The 15,590-nt window shown below is 37.2% G+C and overlaps 1 protein-coding gene across 1 annotated transcript in view; it reads right to left on the bottom strand.

The window, feature by feature from the left end:
- sema5a (sema domain, seven thrombospondin repeats (type 1 and type 1-like), transmembrane domain (TM) and short cytoplasmic domain, (semaphorin) 5A) overlaps window positions 1-15,590 on the bottom strand; it is a 167,374-nt gene that overhangs the window by 101,758 nt on the left and 50,026 nt on the right. The window contains exons 2-3 of the mRNA XM_079806938.1: window positions 13,129-13,356; window positions 2,738-2,837 (exon numbers count right to left, since the gene is read on the bottom strand). Coding sequence (XP_079663064.1) covers window positions 2,738-2,837; window positions 13,129-13,285 — 257 coding nt within the window. The 5' untranslated portion in view covers window positions 13,286-13,356. The remainder of the gene's footprint in view (window positions 1-2,737; window positions 2,838-13,128; window positions 13,357-15,590) is intronic.

The raw sequence follows: 15,590 nt of genomic DNA, 5'->3' as shown, positions 1-15,590 counted from the left end.
TGACTGTGTGTGCGTTTCTGAGGCCTTGAGCACTGAAAACCCATCTGCTCCAGGGACAACCAGTCGAGCCGAAAGCTTCATGGAGTTCAACCAAGACAAGACTTTCATTTTCCTCTTCATAGCTCAGTTTGAACAATATTGATCCACAGCGCCTGAATCATCCTATCTTTTGTGATGGACATCAGTAACCACAGAAAAGATGTGTGATCTGCATAAAGTGTTGTTTACTGTGATTGTCACCTCCACAAATTGCTGCAAATTACTGTCATATATTTCTCAGTAGGGATGCACTGATCTAATAACCAATTTTGAATGTATTTAAGGGTGATAAGCAGTGGCGTACACGGGGGTTGGGGCGGACGGGTCTCAAGCCCCTTCCACTTTAATCACGAAAGTGCCCTTTTCGATCGTACAGCAGTGCCCCTGCAAGCGCAATTTCTCATTTCTACCGGTGATTTAACCAACAGCCCAGTGATTAGAACACCTGACTTCAATGATTTGGAGTGGTGTCCCAATATAATCCATAGTGTTTTGTTCCTTTAAACAAATATTTTATTTGTGTTTAACCAATGAGAAACAATGCATCCCATGGTAATTTGTCTATAATTTCTTGCCTTAAATATACTTGCTTATTTCAGGGCTCGACATTAAGCCTGTTCACATGCTTGTCCTTCGGACAAGTAAATCTGTCATTCACTTGTCCGAGTAAAAAATGTGCTTTCCATAATCTTATTAAATATAGGCTATGCTTCAGCTTTCATTTTATATTTTTAAATTTGATCTATAAATTAAATTAGAATAAGACACTATAGGCTGTTACCAATCAAATTAAATTATTTACACTGAAAAATTACAACTGCATTAAATAATGTTATGAGATTAAATATTTTTGAATATACAAATAAGAAATGTTGGAAAGATGAAACTAAAACACCAGTAGGTGGCAGCAGGTGACCGTCTTAATGAGTGAGTCATTGAGTCGATTCGTTCAAACGGCTGATTCATTCAAGAATTAGGCGGTCGTTTACGAATAGGTCATTGAATCTTTGATTCAACCGATTAATTCAAAACACTGAATCATTCAGTAACACGCTGTTACTGTGAGATGCGTTACCTTTCTATTGTGATCTTTGTTTGGAACTATTTTCGCTGCAGAAATAGAACAAAACAGTCCATATTGCATCTAAAATGTAAGTGACTTGATGTTAATTAATTGTTTATGGAACTGGCGTATGAAATCAGCGTCATTTTCAGTCGTGATGGTATTCAGGAAAACAACACTCATTTTTGTGTGATGTTGCTTAACTGTATCATATGTTATAAACTGTATCATATATATAAACTACACAATCTTAACCGTGTATGTTAACTGAGTTTCTTTGTATGAGTGGCGCTCATTTGTTTTCGATTTTCTCTTCGAGAGGCTGCACGAGCCTCAACAGGACAACCTTCTTAACGTCAGGTCGTTTTATATTATTATTATCTATCGATCTCCACTTACACTAACTGAATGCAGAATCATTCTTGCACTTTGGGGATTCCCTAGTTATTTTTTTGTTCTGATGTTTTAACCAGGATACTTGTCCGTCGGGCAAGTAAAATTATTTTTTACTTATTAATAATATTAAAACATAACATCTATTGGCTGACATTGATATGACTGCAGATTTATTGTGCATTCCCAACCTCAAATCTAAAGAGCATTAACTGTTACTGGATTCCTTTAGATCTAGTTTTTAGTATCCTTCTTGTTTGAACCAAAGCACAAGACATCTATTGACAGTCCACATAATTTCCTACAATTGACTGACTGAGCTTTCTGATCATAAGAACACAATGAAAACACAATGGTATATCTGGAAAAGCTCAACAAGTGTTTCCTACTGTATAACAGGTCAAAAGAGTATTTTCAGTCAATCCATTTCCACTGATCGGCCCTTCTTTGTAACACCAGCCAGACATTTTGATGTTTAGAGAAAATCAAAAAACCCCAACCACATCACTTCCAACTCTTTAGTCAGACTTGATAATGATGTGTTTGGAGCAGATTCTGAGAGCTAACTAGCACTTTCCATCTTGTTATTTTCAAGAAAAAATAAAACAATCTGTTCAAGATACAATGAATCACTAGTGAAGAGAACGGTAATCCTTGCTTCTTAGAGAAAATGTAATTATTCTACCGCTCTCAGCCTTGTGGGTGAATGAACTGTTACAGTGCCTCATATCAAACCGTTTCTGCGGTTGTCACAAAATAATTGCTTGGAGACCATCCAGGCTGCTGACAGATCGGGAATATGAGATTAATTTGGCTGAAGATGTATGGCAGGACAGTGTGAAAGTCTATGTGGAAATCATCACACTCATTAATTAGAGCTGGACATAGGAAATCCTACCCTATTCTCACATTCATGGTGCGATTTTTTTATGAAAGTATCTGTCGGAGAGGAGGGTCTGTGCTGTTCTTTGTCTGCCACAAAAGTCCTTCAGTTTCATTGTGTGGCTTTGTAAAGACTCAGATTATGTGTCAGTATTGGGCTAATCATGTGAAACCTGGCAATTGTGACATTTTCGCAGTGGGTGTCAATTTAGTGTTGCTGAAAATACAGTAAAATATGAATGCATGGCTTTGCAGACACATTGTCAGAACCTCTGACATCGAAACACACTCATTCGTATACTGAGACATGGACTGAGTCCTAATTAAATTTCACACGGTGCTGGAACGAGGTGCCATTACCTTGCGCCCACGATTAGCTCGTTCTGGCCCGGGTCAAAAGTCAGCTGTGAATAATCGACGGTGCCCTCAGCTCTGAACCGATGGATCCAAGGCTCGATTTCTGCAGAACAAGAGAGGACACATGTTAACGTACATCACTAACAGACACACACAGATACCGTTGAACGTGTTTTATATTTCCCATTCAGTTAGTGGGCACCAGAGTGCATTCATGTTTGTTTGTGTGCGGGTGTACGGCATGCATAGCAAATGCTCTTGCTGTGGCGCCTTTCATATTAACCTCTGGCCTCAGCATGAAAGCCTCAATCTTGGCCTGTCTAACATCTTTTTGCCTACCTACCTCTGTGTAATGGGATATCTGCTGGGTTAGCTGTTCCAGTAATGCTATAATTTGTTAAGCTGTGCTACTGGTCATTGCCTTTTTTCCAGCTCTTGGGTGTAGTTTCACATTAAAGTGCCCCTATTATGCTTTTTTGAATATTACCTTTCATGCAGTGTGTAATATAGCTGTCTGTGAATGTCTACAAAGATTTAAAGATCAAAGTGCATGACAAAAAGTTATTGTCTCCTAAATGAAAGAATTTCCATCAATTTAATTGCATATTGACGGGAATTCTTTAATTTAGCAGACAATAACTCTATTTGTCATAGTCTCACTTCCTGTTACATACAAACATAATAATGTAACAAATTTGCATAGCCAGTCTATTCTAGTCTTTATTGGCCGCCAGCGAATAAAGTCTACTTTGAACCTCAAACACTGTAGTTGTAGCTGCGAATGGAAGAGTTTAGTTTGTGTTGTCAACAAGTCGAGAAGATGCTGTTTTTAACACTGCATACACTTTGCATGCACTTCAAAAGGATGAGGACTTGCGTGGGAATTGATACAGAAAATCCGATGCCATTGTTCCTTTTCATATCACTGTGTATACAAGTGCTGAGGAAGCCTTTGGAGCTGAAATTCAGTTATGGTAATCGGTTTTACCATAACACACTGTATGCGGTTAGACCAATCACAACAGAATGGGCCATCTGACCAATCAGAGCACAGTAGGCTAATGGAAAAGAGGGGTTTAGAGAGACAGAACCATTTTCAGACTCTTTGAGAAATTAGGTGATGTACAATGTACTGTATATTATGAGAAAATTAAAGTGTTTTTTGATGCATGTAAACTTGTTGTAAACAAAATTAGGAACTTTTAAAATAGCATAGGGTCACTTTAACACATACTGTAGATAGGCTATGGGTGCAATTATCTTATCTTAATAAGTATCACTCTGTGATATTTAGAAAAAGCAGCAAAAACTGTTTACAACATTGATAATAACAAGAAATGTTTCTCGAGCAGCAAATCAGCTGATTTCTGTCTGATCATGTGACACTGAAGACTGGAGTAATGATGCTGAAAATTCAGCTTTGTCATCAGAGGAATAAATTACTTTTGTTTTCTAAATATTTAAAATTGTAATAACATTTCACAACATTACTATCTATACTGTATTTTTGATCAAATAAACGTGAGCATAAGTGCCTTCCTTCAACACTACTAAGATATAAAGACAGGCAGATAAAGAAATATTAACGTTCTTATCCTTTGGGCTTTGCAAACCATACTGAATAATTTAAAAGCCTGGTAAATGAATTAAAAAAAAGATCTACATCATTTTTTAGATAACATTTTTTTATTTCAATAATCAGTTAAACAGCTTTACTGCAGAACAAAGCTTCCTCTAACTCTTGTGGTGTTGTTTTTCTACTGAAGAGCGTCTCAGGCATACAAAAGGAAGCCAGAATTCCCCAAAGATCCACAGCATCAGTTACCACAATGTTCCTCCATAAATCTTGCATGTCTCTATGGGATAGCCATAACTCCAGCAAGAGTGGAACTCATAAGTGAATGTGGAGACACTCAATGTGGTTCTCTAGTGTTTCTGAGAAGCAGTTTCATACGTTGAGAATCTAAATGAATTCTTTTAATGCTCCTGGATGATTTAAAAGCTTAAAACCTGGGTGTAGTCCACTCATGTCGGCTAATGGTGGACATTCGGTTTATCTTTGTGTCCTTCTTCAGCATATACTGGATACTTGGTTAAATGTTAAAGGTGTAATTTCATGACAAGTTAATTAAAATAACCGATGTACTATTGAAATGAGTAAAACTCAAATCCTTTTGCAAAAACATTTAATTCAAGAGTGTGCAAGAGCCACTTTAGCAATGAATGTCATATAAAAATAGCATGAAGATGTAAAACAATGTGGGCAGTTTCCAAAAATCATCCTCAGCATGGAAGCAATTTAAAGCTTTCAAGGTCCCGGCTGTCAAGAACTCTTGCCTAAGTTTTCTCTTAAACTTCTGTTTTCTTGAACTGTCGAGGACTGTTTCTTTTAATAGACATTAATATGTTTGCTTCTTTCAAAGATTCTTTAAGTACAGGAAGGAACATCTGACAAGCCGCAGCTGTGTAAATGTTGGGGTCTTCTGGCGCAAAGTTGCTCTTAAACAAGTTTTCTAACCAAAATTACACAGGGAGGAGTTCAAGACAAACTTGTAACTAAAATGAGACAAAACCACTTTACACAGTGTGTGTATTGTTACCAAATGTTGGCACTTAATAATGTTAAATTAAAAAAACTTACATAATTAACATTCAGTTAACAGAAGCTTTTGTTAAAACTTTCTGTTAAATGACAAAAACACTTTACAATAAGCTTGAATTTGTCAACATTTGTTAATGAATTAAGCATCAAATTTACAGACTACAGTATTTGTTCATCTAGGTTAATGTTAATTTATTTTAGGTTTATTGTTAATTCATATACCCTCCCAGCTAAAGCTTATACAACTTCAAATATTGAAAATATATTAGTATATGTATAGAATAAATTTAAACAAGATATATAAATGCTGTAAAAATATTGTTCATTATGATTTCATGTTAGTTATTGCAGTAACTAATGGTAAATGTTAAAAAAAAATATTATCCCAAACTATAATTTCAACAACGCAAAATGAAAACTACTCCTAAAAAATATGTTTCCAAAAGTTTTCTTTTCTTTGCAGTGATGCCATTTTTATTCCCCCAAAAACCTTTAAGTAAGCAGTTCTTAAAATAACCCTTTTTCTCTGTGTGAAGTACATTTTAATAATCTAAATAAGCTTTTTCCTCTGTATAGAATGGAAAGGTTCCATGGATGTTACAGGTTCTTATTTGAGAGTGGCATGTATTTCAGTTTTCACTGTTTTGTTAAACAATTATAAGTGAAAATTTATGTTTTTCACTTAAAAAATGTAATTTAATATGTTAATTGCCCTTTCTATGTAATTGTTTGTGAAATTTATAAGCAATGTCTGCGTAAAAAAAATTTCTACACCAATTTTGTTCAGTGTAGACATCAGCAAGGCTGATATGAATGTAAAAGTTGTATGAATCAGTGATTATGCAATGAAGCATAATTAATCTTAACTGAAACTTTAACAACTGTTCACTTAGGAAACATAAAAAATAAGATACATTTGAACATAAAAGTGTTGCAACAAGCCTGTGCAGACGAAACTCCTACTGATCATAAAAGATGTACTGTACCTGTGGAGAACCATCTGCTTAAACCTGTCATTGTTTTCCAAGAAAGAAAAAAAAACCCTCTCTGAAGTCTAAACAAAATGCAAACCTGACTCACTATGAATGTGCAACATCTGTCCAGAACATTATTGTACAAATCAGCACTCATCAGCAGAGCACTACGGCTTCATGGCGCAGACATTAACATTTCTTTTCAGTCAACCAGTGTGGCTTTATACGGAGATCTAACATTGGAGCTCTGCTGGAGTTCGTATATTTATATTCTTTATAGTCTGCGGGGCAGAAAGCAGACTGTCCGTGGTGTCCTTCCCAATTTTTGATCCCAAACAGACAAGGACTATGCAGTCCACGGAGAAACGTGTCCCCACACCACTCTGGAGAAGAGAGCAGAGGTGTTCCATTTACGAAAACACAGTCTATGCCCCCAGTGTCTCTCTTGTGGTCTGGATCGACACACGCATCTCCGTGACTCAACCCTTTTTATTGATTTTTTTTTTTCAAAGAGGCTGGTAGGAACATTCTCCTCTATAAATGCAGACTGCAGGCTTGATTCAAAAAGGCAAATTTAAAGAGAGAGCAAAATGTTTCTCTCAGCCTTCAATTCACTCTAAATTGGCTTACTGGGTGGCCTGAAAAAGTCTGAAAGGTTTCGATAAAAAAAAAAAAAAGCCCATCAATCACTCTTCTCTATAAAGCCTTTGTCAAGATAAGCACAGCACCGCCTGTGTGTTCGACTATAATTACAGGGGAAACTATTTCACAAAGCATGAAATTTTAGAGAAACAGAAGGCATTTATTAAGGCAGCGTGCGAGTATCAATTTAAGGTGTGAAAAGCTTCAGTAATCAATGCTCTTTTTATCTATATGTTGAAATCTAATTTGCCAAGGCGATATTGAGACAACATTTGATAATTGGACATTTATCTATATATGTTATGTGACCCTGGACCACAAAACCAGTCATAAGGGTCAATTTCTGGAAATTGAAATTTATACATAATCTGAAATCTAAATAAGCTTTCCATTGATGTATTGGTTTGTTAGAATAAGGCAATATTTGGCTGAGATACTGGAATCTGAGGGTGCAAAAAAATCGAAATATTGAGAAAATCGCCTTTACAGTTGTCCAGATTAAGTCCTTTGCAAGGCATATTACTAAAAATATTTTTGATATATTTACGATAAAGGAAATTTACAAAACATCTTCATGGAACATGATCTTTACTAATATCCTAATGATTTTTGGCATAATAGAAAAATCGATAATTTTGACCCATACAATATATTGTTGGCTATTGCCACAAATATAACCGTGCGACTTATGATTGGTTTTGTGGTCCAGGGTCACATATAGGTAATATGTTAAAGGTGTCATGACAAATTCATTAAAATAACAGATTACTATGTACTGATCGAAATGTGTGAAACTCAAATCATCTTGCAAAAACATTTAATTCAAGAGTCACACAAGGGATGTGTGAAAGAGCCACTTTAGCAATGGATGTCATATAAAAATAGCATGAAGATGTAATACAAATGTGAGCAGTTTCCAAAAAGCATTTTAAAGCTTTCAGGGTCTCGGCTGTCAAAACGTCAAGAACTCAGCGTGCAGGTATCAATTTAAGGCGTGAAAAGCTTCAGTAATCAATGCTCTTTTTATCTATATATTGAATTCTAATTTGCCAATGCGATATTGAGAAAATATTTGATAACTGAACATTTATCTAAATTAAATGTACAGTTATTCAAGTAGCAGACACTGTTATCCTAAGCGAAATACAAATGGAGAACATTGCAAGCAATTTATCATAAGAGACAACAGCATTTGCAGTAGCCTACACAATGCCAAGTTTCAGATATAAATTATTAGTAAACAAATTACTTATATTTTTAGAAATACAGTTTATATTGATATACAGTAGCTTGTGAGCGCATCTGAAAAATAGCGGAGGATGCAGAGTGAGCTGCTGCGGGGAAGGTGCATAGTCCAATTTATATGTCCAAATATATTACATATCTAATTTATATATCCAATACAAATATATCCAAACTATTATTTATCCAAATAGTTTATAGTGACGAGCGGGGACTTTTTCAACTGTGTATGCTGGTTGGCGCATCAAGTCAAAAAAGTTGAATGGGTTTATAATAAACTAGATGCTCGTGTTTGTTCTAGACAGAATCAGTTGTTTCCTCTCATGGCAAATAGCAGCAGAGTTAAAAGTATTTCTAATATTTTGGACCTTTTAAAGTTACTTTTACCTGTTGGGACATGCCTTCATATTCAAGCACCTGTAAGGGCTGTGATTATGATGTTGAGGGAGGTGCCACATGTGAAATGGGCGTTTGCAAAATATGCTTATATTTTTGTAATTCTGCTAGGTGGCACTATTGTCGCAGAACCTCCGATTTAAATCAGAGATGATAAATAAGAAACAACATGGCAGGTGTCAATTTAAATGTATGCCAGTATTTAGTATATTAAGAATTAAAAATAAGTGTAATATTAGTAGCCTATTATGAATAAATGATGTCAAATATAAATAATCAGTATAATACTTAAAAAAATAATTTGAACTAATGCAAATTAATGACTTTAACAAACACATAAACTATCGATTAACAATCCAAGATAGTTACAATAGGTCTACTTACACCAGGTCTTTAACAGTTAATAAAAAAAAATAAAAAAAAAGGACATTTAATACTATGAAGATAGTTTAAGTTATGAAACAATCAAAAATTAGTTTTTTATCAAATGCAATGTGATTTTCGGTGATCAAGATCTGGCAGCAGCAGCTTAATTTTCCTCTTGGGCGAACAATCCGCTCACAGCTTTCCCTGCCCATGAAATCCTGCTTTTCGCTCACAGCTTTCCCTGCCCATGAAATCCCAAATGCCAGCAAACCAATGAGAACGTGGGACAGTGATGACGATACACAACAACAGAGCATAGGCACCAAAGATATTGTAGATACCCCAAACCCCAAAATTTGACGAAAATTTGCGTTGTTTGGCAAATACATAAATGACGGACAGTTACACAAATATTACCAAAATGTTATCATGTAAGCTTTATGGTACACTTCAAACGAGGAAATTAGTAATTTAGTGGTAATATTAATTAATGAGTCCACGGATGGTTTGGGTGTGCAGAGCATTCACAGCTTATATTGGCCGCACTCCCCTATATATACACTATATTGCCAAAAGTATTGGGACACCACTCCAAATCATTGAATTGAGGTGTTCCAATCACTTCCTTGGCCACATGGTGGATAAAATCAAGCACCTAGGCATGCAGACGCTTCTACAAACATTTGTGACAGAATGGGTCGCTCTCAGGAGCTCAGTGAATTCAAGCGTGGTACCGTGATAGGTTGCCACCTGTGCAATAAGTCCATTCATGAAATTTCCTCACTACTAAATATTCTACGGTCAACTGTTAGTGGTATTATAACAAAGTGGAAGTAATTGGGAACAACAAAGCAACCACGTCAACAGTGAAGGCCATGTAAAATCACAGAGAGGGGTCAGCGCATGCTGACGCGCACAGTGCGCAGAAGTCGCCAACTTCAAGAGTCAATAGCTACAAACCTCCAAACTTTGTGTGGCTTTCAGATTAGCTCAAGAACAGTGCGTAGAGAGCTTCATGGAATGGGTTTCCATGGCCGAGCAGCTGCAGCCAAGCCTTACATCACCAAGTGCAATGCAAAGTGTCGGATGCAGTGGTGTAAAGCACACCACCACTGGACTCTAGAGCCGTGGAGACGTGTTCTCTGGAGTGACGAATCACGCTTCTGTCTGGCAATCCGATGGACGAGTCTGGTTTTGGTGGTTGCCAGGAGAACGGTACTTGCCTGACTGCATTGTGCCAAGTGTAAAGTTTGGAGAAGGGGGGATTATGGTGTGGGGGTTGTTTTTCAGGGGTTGGGCTTGGCCCCTTAGTTCCAGTGAAAGGAACACTTAATGCTTCAGCATACCAAGACATTTTGGACAATTTCATACTCCCAACTTTGTGGGAACAGTTTGGGGATGGTCCCTTCCTGTTCCAACATGACTGCGCACCAGTGCACAAAGCAAGGTCCATAAAGACATGCATGAGCGAGTTTGGTGTGGAGAAACTTGACTGGCCTGCACAGAGTCCTGACCTCATCCCGATAGAACACCTTTGGGATGAATTATAGCAGAGACTGCAAGCCAAGCCTTCTCATCCAACATCAGTGCCTGACCTCACAAATGCGCTTCTAGAAGAATGGTCAAAAATTCCCTTAAACACACTCCTAAACCTTGTGGAAAGCCTTCCAAGAAGAGTTAAAACTGTGATAGCTGCAAAGGGTGGGCCAACTATATATATAAAAACTCTACGGATTAAGAATGGGATGTCATTAACGTTTGTGTGCATGTAAAGGCAGGCGTCCCAAAACATTTGCCAATATATATATATATATATATATATATATATATATATATATATATATATATATAGAGCAGGAGTTATTTTGTAGTTGTCACTAAATACAATGGATTTATAACTACATATAAGAGCTTGTACAGAAAGCACAGCATATCTGAACTCCAGATGAGAACTAAGGCCATAAAGGGCATAAGGAGTTCAAGGCTTATTTTAGAACTCTTAGTGGAGCAGTTCAACAAACACATAAGAGAAAAACAGAAAAAGCCAGTGCCCGCAGATCCCAGTGCTCTTTGAATAAATGTTTTTACTGAAGAAGGGGTTTTGTTTGTGAAATCTGCCGTGCAGGTATTTGTTTTGCAGCAGGGCGGCTGTTAAATGTGTAGACTGGGGCTCGTTCAGTGATCTGAAAGCGTTGATTCAAAAGCTCAGTCAAACAGGGAGAACGGAGATTATTTTAGCTACCATAAGAATTGCATTTTCAAAACGGTGCCAATGGACCATTATGGGTTTGGATTGAACAGTGTGCGTGTGTGTGTGTGTGTGTCTGAAACAGACCTCCCTGTCGCTGCTGGGTATAAACGGCATTACCACTGCATTCACTGTGCATATTTAATGAATGGGGTGCTAATGAAAAGGTTTGTGTTTTAGCGTTTGTGTGTGTGAGACGGGTGTTAGACATTGACACTCATTCTGTAACACGGATGGTGAACTGGCATATGGACACATCTTAAAAACCAATGGGTTAATTAGCTACTAGTTTGTGTTACTACTCACTAGGTCATGTTTACCAACGGCTTCGTTCTCGATGAGTTTACTTACAGTTAGAGTTGATCAACATTGACCTTGCCTTTCCACTCAGGTTTTGACATTCAGCTCCACACTTACTTACTGAAATCCACCGGCTAAATTTACATTGATTATAATGCATGCTCTCCAGGAAGGGAGTCCTGTATTTGAAGCTGGAGGCAAGGTGACTGAGTTTGTCAATGCAATTAGGTCTCTATGATTTGGCTCAAAACACACTGTTTAGGGAAAATGGATTTATTGCTGTAGTCAATCAGAAAGCATGTCTCGAGGACTATTTTCAAATGTAGCGGAGGCAAGCTAGCAAGAGCTGTGTGTGTAAACCTCACTCCCCTGGTGTCAAGAGGCATGCTAGCGACTGAATCTAGAGACTACGTCTTTAGCGCCCTTCATAGCGCCGCCCGCCTCCCATGCCGGAGACGCCGGTTTGAATCCCGTTTGGAGCAGGTCAAGTAGGACTGATTACACAAACACATGACCCAAAACTCAACTATTACTGGTTGTTTCATCTTATTCTACCAAGCATTTCAAATAAATCAACTTAAGTGATTAAAAAGAAAACAAAGTTTATGTATAAATATATATTTAAATATATACATTAGGGCTGTAAAAATGAGCACGTTAACGCATGCAATTCATTTTTTAAGTAACGCATGTCAGAACCAGATTCGCGTCATGTGCTTCAGATCTTAAAGTGACCGCAGCCTAATAAATCCGCTGCTCTGATGTCTGTCATTAATGTAAATCAAAGAACAAAAGACAAAGATAAAATCACTCACTGCTCTTGACTGAACTTTTGTAGCTTTGATAAGGATTAATCTATATTTAATTTAAAATGTATGCAGGGGAGACTGTGAAGTGTTTGATAATGTTTGTGTATTATATGTGTTAGATCAAGTATTTAAAATATACTGTCTTACAATATTACAACATTTATTAAAACATATTAAAAACTTTAATGTTAGGTGCGATTAATCATGATTAATTACAGAAAAAAGTTTGCGATGAATTAGTTAATTAAAAAAAATAATAGACAGCACTAATATACATATTTCATATTTATAATATATATATTTTATAGTTATAGTACCTTTAACAGTTGTAGCATTTGTTAATTATTGTACCATTTTTGAGTCCAATTGCTTTATCATATCCAAAAAGCAAACAGTGCTTATATACACTCACGGTGTGCTGTACTACTACCGAAAAAATATGATCCTAACCTTTATCTCCATACCCCAATCTCATTTGGTTAGACAGTGATTCATCTTCTCTAAATCATTAAAATACTGGTGTTCAGAAGCCGGGAGACTGTATTGTACACTGTGAGTTTTTAAATGCTTAGCCTAAAGGTGTGCTATAATTGCAAAATGCTCATAAACAGCTGTTGAGATTTTTTTTTATTACTTGAAACGGAGCAAATTCTTGCACCCGGAAACTGCATCGGAAAAAAGTATTCGATACATCACAGCTAAACAAGCAATAGTGGTGCATATCTCAGCAAGCACCATTAATTAACATGCCAAATCAAGAACCGAGCACCTGTAACTTGCTTTCATGCTGTGGTGTGTGGGATAGAAATGCTGACCTGTGTGAGAGATGAGTGGGTGTTCAGCTCTGTGGCAGAGGGACTCCGGGGCCCGTGTGGCCCCCCGGCAGGGCACTCCTCTGGGCAACAGCAGCAGCAGGCTGTGCAGAAGGACTAGGCAGCGGGCCAGGGGCGTTCCCTCCACGGGGGGAGCCATGGGGGTCCACGGGACTCTGCTCAGTACTGCTGGGGCAGGGGCATAGGGTGCTGGGCATCTGCCACGGAAATCTGCAAATAAAATTAGAAAAAGATTGATATGGTTTGATTGATTTTGCTGGTAAAACTTTATAATAACTTTAATAACCTTCATTAATAAGTCATTAAAAAAACATTATATAACAGATCATCATTTAAAGTCAGGACCTGATGACTGGCTATAACATATTATTCCAGTTATTCCATCGGAACAAATGATTTTTTATTTTTCTTCCAGCTATATTGAATTTTGAGTCTGTGTTCAGATGGGAGGATTTCAAAAGAAGATCGAAGGGGATGAGTATGATCTTTAAACATTGCAATTGCCATTTTTTTTTTCATAAAATGAGAAAATAATTTTTGGAATGTTGTTAATGCCCAGTGATCTTATCTGCCTGGCTAATTATAAAAAAAAAAAGTTTGTTCTTCTGCTTAAAGGGATAGTTCACCCAAAAATGAAAATTCTGTCATTAATTACTCAACCTCATGTCATTCCAAACCCATTAGACCTTCGTTCATCTTCGGAACACAAATTAAGATATTTTTGATGAAATCCGAGAGCTCTCAGATCCCTCCATAGACAGCAATTGAATAACCACTTTCAAGGCCCAGAAAAGTTGTAAAAAGATTGTTAAACATTGTTAAAGTGTCTCCAGAGGTTCAATCTTAATTGTATGAAGTGACGAGAATACTTTTTGTGCGCAAAAACAAAAACTTTATTCAATGATTTCTTCTCGTCTGTGCCAGTCTCCTACGCAGTTTACGTTGTATCCGCAGTGCTGTGCTTCCTTAGCCTGACAAGCCAGACCCACATCAAGATGTTGGGTCTGGGAACACACCATTGGCAGGGCTCAATCCGAGGGGCGGGATAAAGGCTGTCTTTCAAATTCCCTCTGCAGCTAGTTGATAGATTAAACTTTCGCCGTATCCGGTCGGCAAAACTCTGAACACTCTTCCTTTTTTAAGAATGACTTAAGTGCCATTCTTTGTTCTTTTCTCAAAGAAAAGCTTAACTCCAAGTCTTCCAGAGTCGCGGCCAAAGCCGATTCAAAAGACTGTTCGCCAGCTTCTTTGTTTATGAGTAGCACGCGCAACCGCCGCAACTCTGCCGTCATTATGTTAACCCCGCCCACCGACTCTCTACAAGATGTGATTGGCCTGACCAGAGTTTGGTTTTTCCAGCTCGCAAGCCAACGGAGAGTTGCTAGACTACCCTGGCTGCAAATTATATTTGCTGCCGCTAGGAATGCGTTTAGATTTCTAGGCTAGTGCTTCCTAGTTCTATGTCAGATGCTGGCTCACCATTGGCCGATCCTGTTCACGTGTCTATGGAGGAGTCAGAGAGCTCTCCGATTTCAAATATCTTAATTTGTGTTCCGAAGGTGACATGAGGATGAGTAATTAATGACAGAATATTCATTTTGGGGTGAACTAACCCTTTAACTGTTAGATTTTCATAGCACAAAACAAGGATTTTCTCAAACAATTATCTATAAACCATGGTTAAAATATGTGTGCTAATGTTTAAATTCGTATACTACTTTTGAAGTTAATCTCTGATAATTGTTCCAAAATATTAAAAATTTGAGCAGATGCATAACATTTAAAAAACATAACATGAATACCAATGTGATTTAAAATTATTTTAGTCATAAATTATACAGTTTAGCAGTCCTTATGCAAAAATAGTGTCAAGTATCCTAAGAACCCATGTAAGAGGAAGGTGACTGTCATTGCCACTATGTCTCTATGATTAATGCATTTGTTTTTTTCCACCGAGCATACAAAAAAAATGACTTAAGAGATAAAAAAGAAACCAAATATTATATATAAATTATTATATATTCCCAATTAAATACATGTATATATTCTTTTAAATATCTGAATGTATTTTAAGTGACCCTCATTATATAAAGCTCAGTAAATATTTCATGTTCTGCTATTCTATATACTGAGAATAACATAACATGACATACTGCAGAAAAAGAGCGTCAGGCACAGAATGTAGCCAGATAAAGAAAATGCAGCTGTTGAGGTCATTACATTCATCTCCCCAGCCTCCTGCATGCTCATCTTTGACCTTTGACCTCACTTCCACGAATCAGCACAGGGGGCTGCACTCTAGCTCTTCTGAAGTGGCCTACACTATCAGTGAACATAGTAAACACACTCCACAGGGGCTCTCACACTGCTCACATACAGCCAGAAAACTCAATGTAGTTTTGCACTCCTGAGAAACTTACAGTGCGGATAGATTCTTTTTAGTC

Source organism: Gobio gobio (assembly GCF_949357685.1).
Source record: "Gobio gobio genome assembly, chromosome: 23".
In the NCBI taxonomy this organism is placed as follows: Eukaryota; Metazoa; Chordata; class Actinopteri; order Cypriniformes; family Gobionidae; genus Gobio; species Gobio gobio.
Note: the sequence above shows the minus strand (reverse complement) of the source record. Positions and strands in the feature narration are given on the sequence as shown.